We start from the raw sequence: 20267 nt of genomic DNA, 5'->3' as shown, positions 1-20267 counted from the left end.
ACTCCGCGGGCTCTGGTTCTCCGGTCCTCCGCCCCGGCCCCAGGGGCGCGATGAGCTTCCTGAGCCGGCAGCAGCCGCCGCCGCCCCGCCGCGCCGCGGCCTCCTGCACCTTGCGGCAGAAGCTGATCTTCTCGCCCTGCAGCGACTGTGAGGAGGAGGAGGAAGAAGAGGAGGAAGAAGGCAGCGGCCACAGCACCGGGGAGGACTCGGCCTTTCAGGAGCCCGACTCGCCTCTGCCTCCCGCGAGGAGCCCCACAGAGCCCGGGCCCGAGCGCCGTCGCTCTCCGGACACAATCCCCGGCAGCCCGGGGGAGCTAGAGGAGGACATGCTGCTGCGGGGCGCCTGCCCCGGCGCGGACGCGGCGGGCGGCGGGGCAGAGGGAGACTCGTGGGAGGAGGAGGGCTTCGGCTCCTCGTCTCCGGTCAAGTCGCCGGCCGCGCCCTACTTTCTGGGCAGCTCGTTCTCTCCAGTGCGCTGCGGAGGCCCGGGGGATGCGTCGCTGCGGGGCTGCGGGGCGCGCGGGGTCGGCGAGGGCGCCTGCTCGCCGCTGCCAGACTACCCGGGTACCCCGCCCCACAAGACCTTCCGCAAGCTGCGGCTCTTCGACACGCCGCACACCCCCAAGGTGAGAGGACGCGGCCGCCGGGGCGCCCAGAGCCCGCGCCGGCCCAGCCTTTTTAAAAGGCCGCGGCGCCGGGAGCGGAGCGCGGCGCTGCCCGGGTTCGGTTACATAACCGCCCGGCCTCACCCCAGCTCGCTCTCCGGCGCGGTAACAAAAAAGTTGGCAGTCTTTTTTTTGGGCCCTGCCCAGCAGTTGTCCGTTAAGATTATGTAACTGAACAATGGGCCTCGTCTGGAACTTCTTCATCTTTCAAAGGGGCTGATCGGCGCCGTCCAGGTGGCTGACGATTTAACGCCCGCCGAGTCGGGGCGGCCCCGAGCGTGGCAGGCGGGAGTGTGGCACCGATAACGCGGTTTGGAAGGATGCTCCAGTGGTGCTGGCCCGGCCACCTGACACTCCTCAGCGCCGCAGCCATCTGGTGCCTTTTAAACGCAGTGATCACTCCTGTAATTTGGGCGGCGCACTCAGGAGTTCGGTTAAAAAAAAAATGCACTTATCGTTTCGTATCAGGTGGCCTTTTGGGGGAAAGTTTGAGATACGGAGGGAGACTGCGCTTCGACTTGGGAGAAAAGGCTGGCCTTCAAGTATTTACAGCCTTAAAAAGGCTCGTAAATAACTCGGGGTAGCGTTTAAACCTCTTTCCGGAAAGAATATTTTATTTGGTAAGCGTTTGTTTACACTCGGGTTTGCAGTTCCCAAGTTTGATCAGCCGAAGTGTCTGGATTAGGAACGTCCAACTGTTAAAAACCAGCGTGGATTTTGTCGCCTGGACCCTCAGGCTTTCATACCATTGATAATGTCTCTTAAAGAAGTAGGTATTCAGCACCTGTGTGTTGAGTGGCAAGTGAGTATGCAGATTACCACTTGTAGAACTTTAGAAGTAACAGCAGATTTTAAAGCAGACACTTACCGAAATTCAGACAGTATCGAACTTAAAAGATTAATGTGGAAAATGTACCTTTTAAAGTGAGTTTCAGTCCGCTTACTAGTCATAAACCTTAGGAGATGTGTGCTTTTTGTGCCTTACTGTTTATTGGCCGACTTGCCCAAGGCAAGTCTGGAAGTGAGGGGAGGAGCTCTTTGGTGGTGGCTTTCAAAGCCCTACTTGGATGGGGGAGGGGAGCTTTTATGTGACTCCCAGAATGCTTTCTATTTTTAGATGGATTGAAAGGTTTCTTAACTTTTAGCTCCTAGAGTGAACTTAATTTTAGTTTTCATTCATATTCTTTTTAGGGCTAGAGACCTGTTGACTTTTTCAGGAAAGGTGGTTAGTATCCAGCTTCAGGCTCCTAAGTAAACCACTGTCTGTTTTGCTTGAAAGATTAACAAGGGTTGGTGTGTTGCTTTGACCTACACATTCAGCCAGGAGAAAGACTTGTTGAAAATTACGTTGAGAAGGCTATCTATAGCACTTGGATCCTAAGCGTTTCTTTTCCTCTCCTAGAGTTTGCTCTCCAAAGCTCGAGGAATCGATTCCAGTTCTGTTAAACTCCGAGGTGGCTCTCTATTCATGGATACAGAAAAATCAGGAAAAAGGGAATTTGATGTTCGACAGACTCCTCAAGTGAATATTAATCCTTTTACTCCAGATTCTCTGTTACTGCATTCCTCAGGACAGTGTCGGAGAAGAAAGAGAGCATATTGGAATGAGTAAGTTATTTATTTTTCAACAGTTTGGTTCCTCAACCACCCAAGACTGGTTTGGCATAATTAAAATTTAATTTCAACCAAATGATTTGGAAGTTTATGGGCTGAGAATTTTCTCCATTACTAGCAATTTTCAGTAATCAGCTCTGGCGTGGGAAAGGAAGAAAGAAAAGGTCTAGATAAATTCTAGTAAATCTGCTTCTGTCAAAATGAGGCAAGAAGAGAAAGTTGATTTAGAAAGGCTTTAATTTTGATATGTGTGGTGATGTTGGTATATCTAAACAGGAACAACATTTTCATCACTTGGTCTGTATCTTGTCATTACAAAAGTAAATGCTTTCTTTTCGGTTTTCATTCATTAAATTTTCATTTTGCTATATATCTGTCAGATAGTTTTGGATCTCTAGTTGATGGATCTGTCAAATACATTGATAGAAAAAATAATATTTTTCAGTTCCTGTGGTGAAGACATGGAAGCCAGTGATTATGAGTTTGAAGATGAAACAAGACCTGCTAAAGTCAGTAGCTTTTGATTTCCTTTTTATTGGTTTTTTAAAAAATTTTCTTTTTATTGATTTTTATATTTGTTTCTACTTAACAAGCTATCATATACACATGTTGAAATTGAAAGCCACTCAGTCATGTCTGACTCTTTTCGACCTCATGGACTATAGCTGGCCCGGCTCTTCCATCCATGGAATTCTCCAGGAAAGAGTACTGCAGTGGGTTGCCATTTCCTTCTCTGGAGAATCTTCCTGCCCCAGGGATTGAACCCAGGTCTCCTGCATTGCAGGCAGATTCTCTACCAACTGAGCCACAAGGAAAGCCCATATATACATGTTAAATAAGCATTAAAACATAAGATAAAATTTTTAAATTTCATAGTGTTATCACCTTAGTGAAAAAATCACTTTCGTACCTTTATAAATATATGGATACACTTTTTATTACAGAGAATTACAATTACTGAAAGCAATATGAAGTCTCGATATACAACAGAATTTCATGAGCTAGAGAAGATTGGTTCTGGAGAATTTGGTTCTGTGTTTAAATGTGTGAAGAGGCTGGATGGATGCGTTTATGCCATAAAGCGATCAAAAAAGCCATTGGCTGGCTCTGTTGATGAGTATGTATTAAAGATTTTGTCTTTTGCTCTTTTGTTCATCAGTATGGTGTTAGAAATGTTAAGGTTTTAGGTGGTCAGTCACTGAATTTAATCTCTAATGTTTGAGAAGTTATAATGACTTAAATCAGATCCATTTCATTTTGTGCCATTTGTTTTTATTGGATTTGGTAGAGTAATATGAGGAGTCTGATCTTGGAGCCTAATTTAAATTTTGTATTTCTAGTAGCATCCATGAATTCACAGTAGAGTAGAATTTCATCTTTCCTGAATTGTAGAGCCAGCAAGATTCCTTCTTTCTAACATTCTTAAATGGCATTATGTGTGCTTAGTCGTGTCTTATTCTTTGCAACTCCATGGACCGTAGCCCACCAGGCTCCTCTGTGTGGAATTTGCCAGGCAAGAATACTGGAGTAGGTTGCCATTTCCTACTCCAGATTCTTTAATGGAAACCTTTGGGAAAATCTCATACAGAGTTTTAATCCTCTTTTAAGCAAGTTCTTCAGCATAATGAATGATAGATCCAGAAGTCAAGATTCTTTTATGAACTTTCAGATAAATTAACTCAGTTTATCTTAAATAAAAATGATTTATGATTCTCTTAATCTCAAACTTCTAGGCAGAATGCTTTGAGAGAAGTATATGCTCACGCAGTGCTTGGGCAACATTCTCATGTAGTTCGATACTTCTCTGCCTGGGCAGAAGATGATCATATGCTTATACAGAATGAATATTGTAACGGTGAGTAACGGTTCCCCTGTAAATGTGTAAGCTCAAGAAAATGAACACCAAGGAAATAATTTATTTTTTATCTAAAGTCTTGCTCTAATTCTATATATCTTTTACCTGTTATAAATTCAAAGATCAAAAGCCCTGACATGAAGTGCAAGTTATTCTTACCTGGAAGATAAGATTGAAAACCTTGTTTTTTCTACCTAGATAGTAGAACCATGCATATTATTTGTATGTCTGTTACTCAAATTAAACTGATTTTCTTGAGAGGATAGCAGCCTTGCCATGTATTTTGGTATTCCTAGCACTTAGCATAGTGTGGGGGAGGGATATAATAGTTAATAAGCCAAGCTCCCTGTATCTAGCCTTCCCTTTGCATTTCATTTTATGTGCTGCTGAAACTGATAATGGTTACTTGTAAAATGACAGTGACTCTCCATTGATATAAATTCAGCCATTTTTGAATCTTGCTCCCCCTACCATCTATCCACCCTTTGTTTACCACTAGAATCCACTGAAATGTTTCTGTAAAGAGAGAATTATTCTCATTAGTTCCCTAGCTGTGCTTGCCTCCTTTCTTCCTCCCTGCCTCCCCCCAAAAAGCATTTATAGAGGTTTAACTTTGGACCTTTATATGGTTTTGAATTTCAGCAGGTCCTTCAACAGTCATCCTGGGTCCTTCCTTTTTCACTAAATCTTTACCAAAGTCCTGGCCTCACTTCTGATTCTTACAGATCTGTTATTAAACACCTAAAATTTTGTATATGATGGATTTTTATTTCTGTACATCTTCAGTGAAATATTAGAGAACTTAGAATTTATTGAATACTTGAGTAGTGAAGATTATTTTTGTTGATTCTCATTTTTTCCCCTAAGACTAGCCATTTCATAGCTTGTGAATAAATAAGTGGTATAAGTAGTAGATCAAGTTTTCTGTTTTGGAAAATAATGAACAAAACAGATGTAGAAGATCCATTTCTCATACCTGACTTCTCACTGAGTTGTCATTTTATTCTACACCCTTGAAAAAATATAATTGTTCAGTATGCAGCATTGCTGCTGCTTTCACAAATCTCTTGAAATGTTTCTATTCATATCATCAAAATATTTATGTAGCTGTCACCTGTGGCTTTGTGGACTATTCTGTTGCTTAACCTCCATTTTTTAGTTACTGCACTTACTAATAGTATAACTTGATTATAATACCTTCTTTCCTCCATATTTGCTAGACACCATCTCCTTCTAGTTTCTTTCTACCTCTCACCTTGTTGATGTGACTTGCTGTCAGCCACAGTCCAGAAATCACAAATTTGTAGCAACCTACCAAATACGTGGTTGTGTTATTTAGTTGATTCTGAGATAACTGGCTTGGGCCTGGGATTTGAGTGAGGGGGATGAGCCGTTTTGCTACCCTCTCAGATTACAAAGACCCTGTCCTGTAATAAGGTTAGATTATAAAATAATCTTTTGAAATAATTTATTATTTTGGAGCAGTCTTAAGCACTTTAGGAATATGGATCTTTAAAAAAATAAATAAACTTGTGTAAAATAGAACAGCCTCTTTGTATGATGTTTTGCTTAGATGAAAGAAAATGAGGCTGTCTAGATATATTTGTGAGCTCTTCTGTTTGCGTTTTCCACCATTTTCTCCACATAAACCCTAAATGTTCTAATAGACCTAGCTAGATCCTTTTCTGTAGTTTCACAGGGATGGATTCGGTTATCATTCATTTGTAGTGTTGATTAACTGATATCCTTTATCTTAACTGATTTTTTATCGAAAACAGTTGTTTGCATTTTGAGCCTGTTTTCTTGATTTGGTGATAGATGGAATTTCTACTCTTGATAAGCAGGTGTAGAAAAATGTTAATTGATAGCGCAGGAGAACCTGAAATATCAGATGAATGGTTTGCTCTTCTCACCTTTCTTACCCTTTCAGCAGCAAGATAGAAGAAACTGGCCCAGCTGTAGTAGCTAGACCCATTAAAAAGCAGCCATATTATTTCTTGGTGAACTTGATCTAGGACTTCAAATTCACATATCCCAAAAAGCTTATTGACCTGCTCCCTTCTAGAGCTCTCTTTTTCCCACAGTTCAAGATTTGTACAAATTAAGTTTGGAGAACATACTTAATCCTAAACTATACAGGTGTGTGATTTACTTTTATTTTTACCGCACATTTGATGTTTTTGCTGTTTAGACTTGTTCAAATTATAGGACCTCCTTTTCTGAGTAGTATATCATCGACCTAGATTTTTATTACCTTGCTTCTGGTTTTATTATTCCCAACTAAGCTTTAAGCAGAAGTGGTTTGTTTATTTTTTAAACATAACTCATTTCCTCTGAGACAGAGTATAAACAAAGTTTTTAATAAAACTTATGAAGTATAAACTTAAAGTTTTTTAAAGTATAAACAAATTAGCTGATAGGTTTGATTCTATAAAAGCAGGTTTGTTCTTATTCATAGTAAGAGTGGTATAAATTAAAACTATACTAAGATACTGGATTTTACTTATAAAATTTGTAGACTCTGTTGTTATGTGTGTGGGAAAATAGGTATTCTCGTACATTAAGCATGGAAGTGTGATTTGGTACAGCCTTCTCTAAAGGGGACTGTGTGTGTGTGTAATCGTCCAGATTTGTCTTCCAAATCCCCAGATTTACATAACCTTATGCTAGCGGATTTTAAGTATTAGCCTTTTGAAATCAGGAATTGAGTGTGTTTTATGTGAGCTTTCAGAGGCAATCAAGTCTTGGCATTGATACTGTGAAAACCAACCCAAAACTGTTTTGTAGGGTAAATGGAAATGGCGCTCTCAGCTATAGGAATTTATCCTATATGTAATAAAATAGTGTCTCATACACCCAATGAATGTGTATAGTACACTGTATATACCATTTGACCCAGCAGTTTGTTTGTAGGAGATAACAAAATATGTGTGAATTCCTGAGACTATAATTTGTAGTATTGAAAAGTGAAAGTGAAGTCGCTCAGTCGTGTCCGACTCTTTGCGACCTCATGTACTGTAGCCTACCAGGCTCCTCCCTCCCTGGGATTCTCCAGGCAAGAGTATTAAAGGCTTGGAAATCATTTTTAAATGTTCATCAATTAGGGGATTGGTTAGTGCATTACCATTCAATTATGCAATGGAATTTTGTATACCTAAGAAAGGAGTGGTCTTTGTATATTATAAAGAATGATCTTCAAGATAATGAAAATGTGTTATTGCTTGTATAAAAAGGAGTTGAAAAGAATTCATAACATTACTCTGGGAAAGAGAACTAGGTGGGTTGCTAGAGTATGTATTGATAAGACAGAGACTTTATATTATAGTTTGTACACATGTGAGTGTTTTAGCTAGTGAAAGAATAAATACAATTTTGATTTCACAAGCAGGTTGAAGAGAATAGGTCCTGTAAAATGTCATTTTCTTGGTTGCGTCTAGTCATACAGTAAAGATGAAAGAAAAATGGTATTTCAGAAAGAAGAAAATTCTAACTTTTCTTGTGTTTGTTAGGTGGCAGTTTAGCCGATGCCATAAGTGAAAACTACAGAAGTATGAGTTACTTTACAGAAGCAGAGTTGAAGGATCTCCTCTTACAAGTTGGCCGGGGCTTGAGGTATATTCATTCAATGTCTTTAGTTCACATGGATATAAAGCCTAGTAAGTATTACAGATCATCTGACCTATATATGTTCTTTAGGGTTTTATAGAATAAATGATTTCATTAAAACAATATGGCAACATAAAACATTTTACTATGTTTTTTCATTGTTAGTTTTTTTTTAACTTTTTATTTTATACTGGAGTATAGCTGATTAACAATTTGTAATAGTTTCAGGTGGACAGCAAAGGGACTCAGCCATACAAATACATGTATCCATTCTTGCCCCAACTCCCCTCCCATCTAGGCTGCCACGTAACACTGAGCAGAATTCCCTGTACTGTACGGTAGGACCTTGTTGGCTATCCATTTTAAATTCAGCAGTGTGTACATTTCATTTTAGCTTTAAAAGATTTTTGACCCACTTAGTAGTAGTGTTTCATTTCCCATCACCTCTTCCCTTGTTACACCAAAAGATCTGAAATAATACTCTCATTTTTGCTAAAAGCTGAAAAAAAATGTTCTGCATCTTATGGGAACCACAGTCTTAGAGTGGGACTGATGGGGAGACTAAAAGAACTCATGTTTAAAGCCTGTCTCTTGTACTAGGCTATATAGATCTGTACTTTTAAATTAATGCTGGTGCGGCTAAGAGGGTTATTGTTATTACTGTTTTGTTCAGAAAAGAAAATGGTACATGCATTTTTATTTTGCGTTTAAAAAAGGATGCAAGTGAATCCTACACTAACATTTTAGTGCAGATCCCTCTCGTCAAAAGTCACGTCGTAAGGTACATACTGTTTTAGAACTTTTTTAAAAAGATACTGTCTCTACCTTTCCATTTCAATAATTATCTACTTGCCAGGTCATATTAAAATTTTTCCTAGTTGACCAAAGTCCTTAGCAGTTGCTTCATCCAAACTAGCGTCCATTTCAGAACCATGCATTACATCAGGGTAAATCCATTTTCTTTTTTTAGGTTTTACTCTTCCCCTACTTATATAATAATAATACAGACCTTGTTTTGCCAGATTTCCTTTCTTCTGGGTTCGACTGGTTGCTTCGTTGCATCATTTAGCTAATTTCCTTTTTCTATCCTTTAATTTAGAAGTTATAACTAAAAAGTTAAGGATTTTAGGGATTTAAGGGATTTAAGTTAAACATTTTAGGCTAGGTGTTTTTAGGCATTGTCAGGTGGATTCTTTACCGTTTGAGCCACCAGGGAAACCCAACTGAAAGGTTGATGGATTTAAGTAAACATTTTAGGCTGAGTGTTTTTAAATTGAATTACTGAGGTTCTTTTCTTTTTTTAATGTACGCTAAGTCGTGTCCTACTCTATGCAACCCCATGGACTGTGATTTAAATCATTTTTCGCAACTTAATTATATGAATTATATGAAGAATTTTTGTATGTCAACTTATTAAAACATTTATTTTCAAAAAGAAAAAATTAAGTTTGAACTGGTTGCAATTAATGTAGATCATTGAGGTTTCCCCATACTCATAGCTTGTATTTAATGTTATACAAACATAGGGGACCATTACATTACAGGTACAAAAGTTGAAAATATTAAGGCATGTGAAGTTTTAAATTTACAAATATCCCCATAAAATAAGTTGTCCTGTAAATAAAATTGAAAAGACGCTAGTGAATGAAACATTGATAAAACTACTAAAATAAAGTTTGCTGCTGAAACTTATATTTATATAACCTTACCTGCATTAGATGAAGAAGAAGTTTGTGTACAGTAGAAATAGTGAACCACAAAACCTCTTTGGGTTGTAGATGCTGTATGGTCAGCCAAACTCAATAACTGCATGACTTGTTTTCACACCAGCCTTGTAGCATTAGATTAAAATTTGTGCCTCAGTAGCATCACAGAGTCGGACACGACTGAAGTGACTTAGCAGCAGCAGCATCATGAATTAGTATGTTAATTGCCCTTTGTATTATTTCTAAGTAATTAGAACTGCTGAAGATCAATGTGTAGCTGACAAGAGTCTAATGCAGTGGTTTTCAAGTGTTAAAGGACCAGTGCTAGACCAGAAAGTACATTTCTGTGTTTTCTGTATCTAGAAAATACAGTCCCCTTTCATTCTTACTGGGTTTGGGTAGAACACATAGTCTATATATTTAAGCGCTTTCTGAATGATTCGTTGTATGACTTGTTTGTGAACTTTGATTCTATTAATTGTTAGTATGGCTTACCTAAATAACTGTTTGACAGGTAATATTTTCATATCTCGAACTTCAATCCCAAATGCTGCCTCTGAAGAAGGAGATGAAGATGACTGGGCATCCAACAAAGTTATGTTTAAAATAGGTAAGAAAGAAAAGTAACCAAAGTATTTCCTTAAAATAGAGGCTGTTTTGTTTTAATTCTTGACTGTATTTTTTTCAATACTTCTAGGTGACCTTGGACATGTAACAAGGATCTCTAGTCCACAAGTTGAAGAGGGTGATAGCCGTTTTCTTGCAAATGAAGTTTTACAGGAGGTAGTTTTTCTTCTTTAAGCCATTTGCTTTGTAACACTTATTATCAGATGCTAGAAAACTATAAATGCAGATGTACTGAAATTTTAAGCTAATAACCAGTAGAAAGATAATACAGAATAGAAAGTGTAAACTATTAGCTTGTTGGGGTATTTAATCTAGCAAAAGTCAATAAAGGCAAAGATTTATCATATTCAACAGTGGTGGGGTTGCAGTAAAAAAAAAGTTTCCACGCATTACTGGTGAAACTTTAAAATGACAATGTCTTTTCGGAGATCAAAGTGTTAACATCTGTCAACATTTTAAAGTCACATTCCCTTTTACCCAGAATTTCTATTTCTAGGAGTCTCTCTTAAAGAAATATTCATATACAAATAAATTGAGAATGTTAATATTTAGCAATAAACGAATGATTAAATAAAGTATGGATACAGTTAATAATGTGAAAGTATGTGTTAGTCATTTAGTTGTGTCCAACTCTTTGCGACCCCATAGACCATAGCCCGCCAGGCTCCTCTGTCCGTAGAATTCTCCAGGCAAGAATACTGGAGTGGGTTGCCATTTCTTTCTCCAGGGGACAACTTCCTGACCCAGGGATTGAACCCAAGTCTCCTGGATTGCAGGCAGATTCTTTGCCATCTGAGCCATCTGGGAAGCCCCATAGTTAATAATACTATTTCAAAAACAGTGTTGTAAAATATTTCTTGATAAGCGTTTTTGAATGGAAATAGAATAACTAGAACAAATGAATTGTATGACACTATTCTGTTTATGTATATTTGTGTTGTATATGTATATGCATATTTCTAACTTGTTGATGTTTGTAGTTTCATATGAATGCCCCGAGAGCTAAAGTTTCTTCTGAGAGTTGAGTGAGGCTGGTGATAAAGGGGAGGCCTTTTAGAAATAACCTGAATACTTTTAGAAACGTATTTACCATCCCACCCCAAAGTGTATTGTTGTTTAGTCGCTAAGTCATGTCCTACTCTTTGGAACCCCATGGACTGTAGCTCGCCAGACTCCTCTGTCCGTGGAATTTCCCAGGCAGGAGTACTGAAGTGGGTTACCATTCCTTCTCTGGGGGATCATCCCAGCCCTGGGGTTAAACCTGTGTCTCCTGCATTGTCAGGCGGATTCTGTCCCACTGAGTTACCAGGAAAGCCCCAGAGTGTATATAACTTTGTCATTAAAAAAAGTATAATCTCCCCAAATTTAGCTTATTCTCTGAGTATGTCCTAAATTTAAATGTATCACTGGACATTTTAATTTCGTCTTATTTCTCACCCAAATCATCATTGAGGTGTAATCTGACTTTATTTTGACAATCTTTATATTCCCTTAACTTTTTTTTTCCCTTTAATTTTACAGAACTATACTCACCTTCCAAAAGCAGATATTTTTGCCCTTGCCCTCACAGTGGTATGTGCTGCTGGTGCTGAGCCTCTTCCCAGAAATGGAGACCAATGGCATGAAATTAGACAGGGTAGATTACCTCGGATTCCACAAGTGCTTTCGCAAGAATTTACAGAGTTGCTAAAAGTGAGCATTTTATATGTGAAGCACTTTATTGACACAGTTCAATATTTTATTAAATTGCATATCTTTGTGTTAATATTACTTCTCTTTTTAAGGTTATGATTCATCCAGATCCAGAGAGAAGACCTTCAGCAATGGCACTGGTAAAGCATTCAGTATTACTATCTGCTTCAAGGAAGAGTGCAGAACAATTACGAATAGAATTGAATGCTGAAAAGTTCAAAAATTCACTTCTGCAGAAGTAAGTGATGGGGTTTTTGTTTTGTTTTTTAGTTTCTCATTTTTATTCTCAGATTTTAATTAGAAATGATTTATACTTTCCATCAGTGAAGAATAAAGTGGCTTGGCATGTTATATGGTTAAAGTTTGGGGACTTCTGTCTTGATATTTGACCTATAAATTGGCATTGTTTCTAAACTTTGAAATTATGGACTGAAAAGGTTTTTAAACCTGCATATATTCAAAAGTGGTGATATCCTTATGCCCAAATTGTCCCAAAAGCTAAAATGAGCAGGTATCAGTTTTTTCTCTCCAAACTCTTGTCATAAATGACATTCTCCTCAAAATGTTCTGTTTACTTTTATGAAAGGATGAAATTAATGTCAATTGGGTTAGATGATTTTCACATTTGATCTGAATGACCTTTGACATTTTTGGAAAACTGGTTGGAGTGTTTATCTAATTCATTTGCTTTATTGCTACCATTTTTATACTAACCTAATAAAACTGACTTGAAATACTTATAGGTTATTTTGCCATTAGTTTGATAGCCAGCATAGTTCATATAAAGAGGAAATAGAATTCTCCTTTTGTCTCTTATGTAAATAGATTTTCACTTTTTTTTCTCTTTAATTGTATCTTGGAGTAATGATGGCACACAAAAATCTCCCAACTGATAATGTAGTTTGTATTTGGCCTCTTAGGATCCCTTTCTGGGTTTAATACAGTAGGTGAAAAGTCTTGTTTCCTATTTTTATGTTGTTAGAGAACTCAAGAAAGCCCAGATGGCAAAAGCTGCAGCTGAGGAAAGAGCACTCTTCACTGATCGGATGGCTACCAGGTCCACCACCCAGAGTAATAGAACATCTCGACTTATTGGAAAGAAAATGAACCGCTCTGTCAGCCTTACCATATACTGAACTACTCATTACCCACCTCCCCCCAAAAAAACTGTGACAAGAGGAAGCTAGGTTGAAATCACTGCTACAATCCAGTTAGCAATTCCTTTTTCAATCGGTGTCAGTAATTTTACTGAAGTACCTTTTAGGACTTATTTGTGAATTACAGTTGAAAGCTGTATTTTGACCAGTGCTTTATCAGGCTTTTGTCTGGTCTTACCAGTCTGTCTTCTGTAGGATGTCGGTCACTGTTGGATGTTACACCAGCCTGTCCAGGGTTAACCACTGTGGTGGTGTGCTGCTTATGGTTTGCTGTTGCATTGTAATAAAAGGTATCTTTTCCTGTAGTGACCTGTACAAGGACTCAAGGGCTTTATTACATACCTGTTCTCCCTTTGAAGGGAATGCTAAGAGACTCAGTACTCCTCAGCTTTCAATGTACCTGTGTGTCAATCTTATATTTCTTTTTTTTTTTTTTTTTCTAAATTGTGAATTATACTTGTATACCCAACTGGGAGCACTTTGTAGGCATTGCATGAACCATGGAGTGATAATTCTGTGGAAGTACTGCCTTGTGAATTTGCTGCTATTTTAGTTTTGTCTTTGCTGTAAAATTGTAGCATTAAACAATCATTGTTGTTAATAGGCTTTCTTTTTAAAACAATTATGTGAAATATATAGCTGCTCTTGATGAAAGTAGCTATTTGCCTTTTTTTTTCTTTGAACTTTGAAGCTAGTGCATTGGAGAAATGCACCTCCCTCCCCTCCTTTGGAATGCTATATTAATGTAGTATAATTATTACTGGTTTTGTACTTTTTTCCTGATAATACCCTTCTCTGACTCTTTAAAAAATGTTTTCTCCTTCCACCCAAGTTTTGTACCTGATTGTATTGTTAGTCTGTTTTTAAATGTTTTGCCCGGTTTCTCTTCAATATTTGTGTATATAAACTAATCTTGGTGATACTGTACATAGCTGTTTGAAATGGCAGAATGATTTCTGACTATCCCAAGCTTTTCACAAAATATATTTTATCTGTGATTAGCCATTTGACTAATAATACTGGCTAACAGATACTGCAAAAAAAAAAAAAATAGAATTTGTCTGTTGTTTTTCTATTAATTTTCTTTTAAAACATGTTTGCACTTGTCTGTTTGACTTGTGTTTTATTAACATTGATTGGCATATTAAAAGTCACTCTGAGCTTACCTTCATTGTGTGAATCTTTGTGGTGCCTGTTTTCTACTATTTTATCTCCATTATCACTACATTTTTTTTTAACACATTTTAAAATGTTGAATATAATGTATTTAAAGTACTAAAGACAGAGGACACATTTTTGATAGAGTATGAAACATGATTTAATGATGAGCTTTAGTTCACATTGGGCTTCCCTTGTAGCTCAGTTGGTAAAGACTCCACCTGCAATGCAGGAAACCCTGGTTCAATTCCTCGGTCAGAAAGATCCCTGGGGAGAAAGGGATAGGCTACCCATTCCAGTATTCTTGGGCTCCCCTCCTGTCAGCTGGTAAAGAATCTGCCTCCAGTGCAGGAGACGGGTTCTGTCCTTCGGTTGGGAACATCCTTTGGAGAAGGGAACAGCTAGCTACCCACTCCAGTATTCTGGCCTGGAGAAGTCCATGGACTGTATAGTCCATGGGATCACAAAGAGTTGGACACAACTGAGTGACTCACTTTCATTTTATTCCACATTAGTTACATTTTGAGATTTAAGAAAAATTTACCCGTCAACCTTGAATGTTTTTTGTCATTATAAATAACATCTTTATATCACATTGGATATTATGCATTTGATCTGCTAGAAATGTATAATGTGGTTTGAAATAGCTCTAAGTTAATATAATGGATAGGACTTACAACTTTAATTTGAACTGAGTGCCAGAAGAGAGTTTTGAAGTGGGGAGGGTTTTAACTCACTAAACTGGACTAGATTTTAGAATTGATAGTGTAAATTTAAGTGATTAACAGTGCTTATTCTACACATCTTTTTCTGACAAATTAGTAGTGAAGGCCGTTTAGCAGGTAAAAATGTCACAAGATCCTTGTGCTTTTTCATCATGGGTACATACATCATTTCTTCATTAGGGTCCATTTATTTCTGCTATTAGCGTTTCTAAAAACCTTGATTATTTTAGCTTTTAAGCGCAATTTAGAGGTGTGAGAGGAGTTGATAGAGACATAAAAAGTAGATATATTAAAGTTGATAGGTGTGGGAGACAGGAAAAAGTTACATAGGCTAGAGCAGGTAATACGTTTTAGCCACTGAGGACAAAGCTATAAAGAAGTATAATAATTGGTGTTAGCATCACTAAGTCATTAAGGTGCATTTTTCTAGTGCACTAGCTTCAAAGAAAAAACTAGATGTTTTTCATCAAGATTTGTAGTAAATTTTTCTCATTGTTTAAGAGTATTTGATTGAGTAGGAAAAAAGTCTGGTTTTCAAAGAGAGTTCTTAGGCTATCTGAAAGCTGATAAAAGAGTTGGGCTCATATTCAGTGTAAGATGCTTAACATTAAGTGCCTTTTTTGTGATAACTGGTAGACCAAAGAAATGGTCTTTGTCCACTAGATACTCAAGATAAAATATAGAAGACTCATGTAAACACAAAATGACAATAAAATTTGTTTAGTGCTGTGTTGGAGGGATGGTTCAAAGGACAACTGCAAGATATGCAGTTGTTGGGAAAATGCTGGTGGCAGATTAGAGAATGGACCATGGCAATTATGTTTGGCTTGGTTTCAAAGCCATTGTACTAAATCAGGGTAAGATTAAGGAGGGCCTGAACTAAGAGGCCTATGGATGGAAACAAGGGGATGGGATTTCATTAGGAACACTATGTTGAACACTTTATAATAGAATGAGAATTTGTTAGCATAGCATCAGGATTGGGGAAAACTGCAAGTGCTAATATGGAAGCATTGAAGAAACTTCCCAGAAAAATCACTTAAATTGCAGAGGTCTGTTATTGTTTGAGACAGATATTTAACAATGATAAAGTTACTTTTTTGGGAAGCTAACTTTAGTGAGGAAGAAAATATTTAAAATATTTTAAAAATTTAAATATTAAAATAATTTTATATTTAATTTAATTATATTTAAATTATACTTATATATTATATAATATATAATTAATTTAATTATAAATATTAAATATTAAAAATTTTAAATTAAATATTTAAAATATTGACTATGCAGTTGGGTAGGAGGAATCATATTGCAGTTGGCTACAAGTTGACACCGTTGCCTTACCTTTATCTTGCCAAGAATCGAAGGCAATCCCCTTAAATTAATGCCTTTTGAAGAGCCAGTTCTCAAACTTCGGTTTTTACTCTGTTCCAGAGGGCAAAAAATGGTACTTAATTGATAACAGCTGGGTTTGGATAATGCTTTGACTGTCTCCCAATTCTTAAGCAGCAGCATCCTGCCTGACAGTTTTTCTTCCTCTCATTCATATCCACAAAGCGTCTCACTGACTTTAGCCAACAGATCAGAGTTGTTGCATCCTTAAGATATTTATATTTGTGAAATTATTAAAGGTCAATTAAAGCAATTAGCAAAGAAGATGAATCAAAAGGAATTGTGGAAGTGTTTTAGATATTGGTTTTTAAAATTTATTATTTATTTGTTTGTTTTGGACACTGAAAATCATAATTGAAGCCCTGGAACTAGGAATTTGGAGGAAACTGCCTCAGTGTTTTGAAGGCATTTGTATAACTGTAAAAAAAAATCACTGAAACCGGTCAGCATTGCAGAGTGAGCAGATCTAGACATTTGTCCCGCAAACCTGGTTGTATTGTTAGGTGTTTCTCAGAGGCTCAGCAAAGTAGATTTTTATGAGATGCAGGTTTGATTTCTGGGTCAGGGAGATCTCCTGGAGGAGGAAATGGCAACCCACTCCAGTATTCTTGCCTGGGTAATCCCATGGACAGAGGAGCCTAGTGGGCTACAGTCCATGAGGTTGCAGAGTCAGACATGACTGAGCACGCACGCACATAAGACATCATTGAAACTGCCCCTCTTCCAACATTTAGTTTTCAGAAACTTTGAGAGGCCTCTTTTTTTCTTTGTGGCAGATGACCCTAATTTTCAATGTAGTTCAGAAGTCTCCTAGAATAAGGAAAAATATCTGTGTATGCCCTAGGAAGAGTTACCAGCAAGAGAGCACATGTTCTGTCCAAACTTCATTAAACTAAGAGTCTAAGAAACCTCGGCCAGTCCATCCTATGAAGAAAAATGCCTCAAAGGAACATTTATATCATAGTTCATATTGTTTAGTTTTATACGGTTAATAAATATTTTGAAGAGCACATTTTTTGTTTTGAGTTTTGACATTCTTAAGGTAGGAAATGAGTTTCTAAGTCTGGAATTCCAGGTTAAGCCTACTGATTCATTACACCCATGGGAAATGTAGGCTTAGTGTACAATGACTCCATTTGGACTGATTATCCAGGAGAGAAGTTACCTTTCCACAGACTAGAGTATGGCGGCTCAGGTAGTTAAGTAACAGGAACTCAGTTTGGTAAGTAGGAGAGCCAGAATTCCAACTCAGACCTCATAGCAAAGAATTGTGCTTTTTTTCCAGATACATGAAAGTTGAGGGCAACACTAATTAAAGGGCAGAGTGAGGCAGCAAATGAGAGTAGAAAGGATCAGTATGAGAATTAGGAAAATTGGGAAGACTAGTGTCATGGTGGAGAAGGCAATGGCACCCCACTCCAGTACTCTTGCCTGGAAAATCCCATGGATGGAGGAGCCTGGTGGGCTGCAGTCCATGGGGTTGCTGAGAGTTGGACACGAGTAAAGTGACTTAGCAGCAGCAGCAGCAGCAGCTAGTTTCATGGAGACCAAGAGAGAACTTTGAAGGAGAAATTGGTTGACTGTGCCTATATGCAGAAAAGATTAAGAAACAACTTGAAGCTCTATGAATGCATCTGAAATTTATTCAATCTTTAGCAAGCAGTGTCAGTAGAGGGGGAGCAGAAGCGATTACAGTGAGGTATAAATGGGAGATGGACAAGTAGAAACAGCAAGCATAAATTCCTTTTAAGAAACATGGCTGAAAATGCATGGCAAGGGAGGAGGGGGCCGAATAGTTGGAGAGGAATCTTTGGATCTTGTTGTGCTATCATGTACTGATCACCTGGTATATGCTAAATGTTTTCCATACATAATGTCATTGATCCTCATAAGAATTCTACACAAAATCCTCACTTTACACATGATATTTAGAGAGGTAAAACAAATTTCCCAGATGACATAGCCTCAAAGCTTCAGTGTTCAAGCCTAAAGTGTTTGGCTGAACTACTAGCCTAATTCATAGCAATTCCTTTGAGCAGAGGAAAAATGTGGATGAGATAAATTTGAAAGTGATGGGGGGAATGCAGGAAATGGGAAAGGAGAATTCCAGTTTGAAGTCTCAATAGTAGAGTCCCATGAACTGAAAATGCCTGTGGACAAATAAACATACGTGGGAGGAGTACTAACCCACTCCACTGCATTCTTTCTAAATGAGGGAAATATATAAAGAGTATACTATAAGGCTACCGTCAATGGGGTCTCCAGAGTCGGGAACAACTTAGTGACTAAACCACCACCACATATGGCCATTTAAAGCAAAGTTTCAAGGAATTTTTATGACTGAGGGAAATGTATGAGTTATAATGTTAAAGTGGAAAAAAAAAAGGAAGCAAAATTGTGTGTAAGGGATTTTTTTTTTTAAGCACTAAAAGAATGAGGCCTAACAATGGCTGTCATTTGAGTGGTGAGATTATGCATATTTCCCACTTCTTAACCTTCTATATTTTAAACAATGAGCCTTTATTTTGTAATCAGAAAAAGTAAAGTGTAAAAATGTTTGATGTTTTTAACATCTGTAGTCAGTACAAATGGGGCTTAGTCAGCTGAATTGCAGACTTACCCATTGATCATATCTGTGGGCCCTAAAATTTCTGATAATAAACCCACTCCTTTGAGTGTATGCTAAAGATCCTAGGGTTCTGAATAAATCCCTTCGTTAAGGCTCCTGTTGTGTCAAGACTCCTGTCTGACAGCAGCAGACTCCACAGCAACCTCTCCTGGCCTGCCGTGTTTTTTCTGGTTACGTGTGGGTGTAGCATCAATTTTCTAGTGGTTATTTTGTGCTAAGCACCATGCACAACAGTTCCAGAAAGAATTCTGCTGAATGTGATTAGACACCACATAGTTTTATTAACAGCTCAAGAGATTTAGCCTGGTAAATCTTTAGACAATAATTGGACTGTGCAGTTTGTTTTCCTGTCTGCCATACTCTATTGCTGTGATGTCACAAATGCTTTTTTGTTTGTTTGTTTCTACTGCGATGTGCAGCATGCAGGATCTTAGTTTCCCGACCAAGGATCAAACTAGTGCTTCCTGCACTGGGAACACACAGTCTCAACCACTGGACTGCCAGAGAAGTTCCAAATATGCTATTTTTGAATGAAGACATTGGAGATAGAAACCAGGGGAGTGGGCTTCCCTGGTGGCTCAGTGGTAAAGAATCCGCCTGCCAATGTTTTCCTTTTCTGGTTTTCAGTTCCCTGACAAACTGCTAAGAAATATGGATTTCTGTTTATTCTGTGCAGAAGAGTTGAAAATGATGATAAGTGAACAAATGAAAGAAAAATAAATAATAGGTCCTAGGTCTTGGCTGTCAAGGAATATGAGCAACTGTGGGAGGAAAAGAAGAGAAGAGCTTCGATCACTGTTGCAACCTCAGCGTCTTCCGAGCCCCATCCTCTGGCAAGGACCTGGAGGGTCTGCTTCTGCTGTGACAATGGTCCTGCTGTCCGCTCCAGGAGCAGGCCAGCTGTAGGCACCGTTTCTCCTGTCCTCTGTATCATCCTCCTGCCTCCAGTGCTCCTGGTGCTGCCTCCTCTGTGCCCAGACCATGTGCTTGAGCTCAGGCATTGCCACCCACATGCCCCTTCCTAGCTCCTGGTCCCTGAATACTGAGCCATTCCAGCAGAGACAAGACTTGGAGCAGGTGGTGGAGGGCAGGCCTGTACTCTGGAAATAAGCATCTCCTCCCCTTTGGCAAGGGCGGCTGCTTCTCTTCCTTTCTTACTCATTGGTGTCCAGAGAGGGCCAGGAAGGACCTAGCAGCCTCCTCCTCTATGAAGTTGGATGCATTTCTGCAGCTGAGCCCGCGTGATACTGCTATTATGATCTTGACTAGAGTGCTTGCCAAGCAGGCTGGCGGGGAGGGATCTATGGAAAGGCTAAAATGAAAGGCTGAAATGAAATCCTAACCAACGAGGCTAGAGGGTGAATAAGAGCTAAATCTAGAGAACTACAGGGGCCAGCGTAGAAAACCAAATTCAGCTGCAAGCCAGAGGCAGAAGGCTTGG

The 20267-nt window shown here is 38.5% G+C and overlaps 1 protein-coding gene across 2 annotated transcripts; it reads left to right on the top strand.

The window, feature by feature from the left end:
* Positions 1-41: 41 nt before the first annotated feature.
* Positions 42-14087, top strand: WEE1 (WEE1 G2 checkpoint kinase). 2 transcript variants are annotated; one of them, XM_086340102.1, is made up of 11 exons: positions 42-626; positions 2068-2273; positions 2725-2788; positions 3224-3396; positions 4013-4134; positions 7644-7790; positions 9961-10056; positions 10144-10229; positions 11595-11765; positions 11858-12003; positions 12748-14087. In XM_086340102.1, exons 1-11 carry the CDS (start codon positions 51-53, stop codon positions 12899-12901), a joined length of 1941 nt encoding a protein of 646 aa, XP_086196228.1. In that variant the 5' UTR covers positions 42-50; the 3' UTR covers positions 12902-14087. The 2 variants fall into 2 exon arrangements, with proteins under 2 accessions (XP_086196228.1, XP_086196229.1); XM_086340103.1 differs by having other exon boundaries at positions 553-1285.
* The last annotated feature ends 6180 nt before the right edge of the window (positions 14088-20267 follow it).

This window comes from Bos grunniens, chromosome 15, assembly GCF_055505025.1.
Source record: "Bos grunniens cultivar Pamir isolate PY7600 chromosome 15, Bosgru_T2T1.0, whole genome shotgun sequence".
In the NCBI taxonomy this organism is placed as follows: Eukaryota; Metazoa; Chordata; class Mammalia; order Artiodactyla; family Bovidae; genus Bos; species Bos grunniens.
The sequence above is the reverse complement of the archived record's forward strand: the minus strand, read 5'-3'. Positions and strand labels throughout refer to the sequence as shown.

Bases quoted from the DNA above. Each gene is read 5' to 3' on its own strand.
- WEE1 (XM_086340102.1), top strand. From the start codon at position 51: ATGAGCTTCCTGAGCCGGCAGCAGCCGCCGCCGCCCCGCCGCGCCGCG. The intron at 3,397-4,012 runs GTATGTATTAAA...TCAAACTTCTAG, and splicing joins TTGGCTGGCTCTGTTGATGA to GCAGAATGCTTTGAGAGAAG. The intron at 12,004-12,747 runs GTAAGTGATGGG...TTATGTTGTTAG, and splicing joins AAAAATTCACTTCTGCAGAA to AGAACTCAAGAAAGCCCAGA.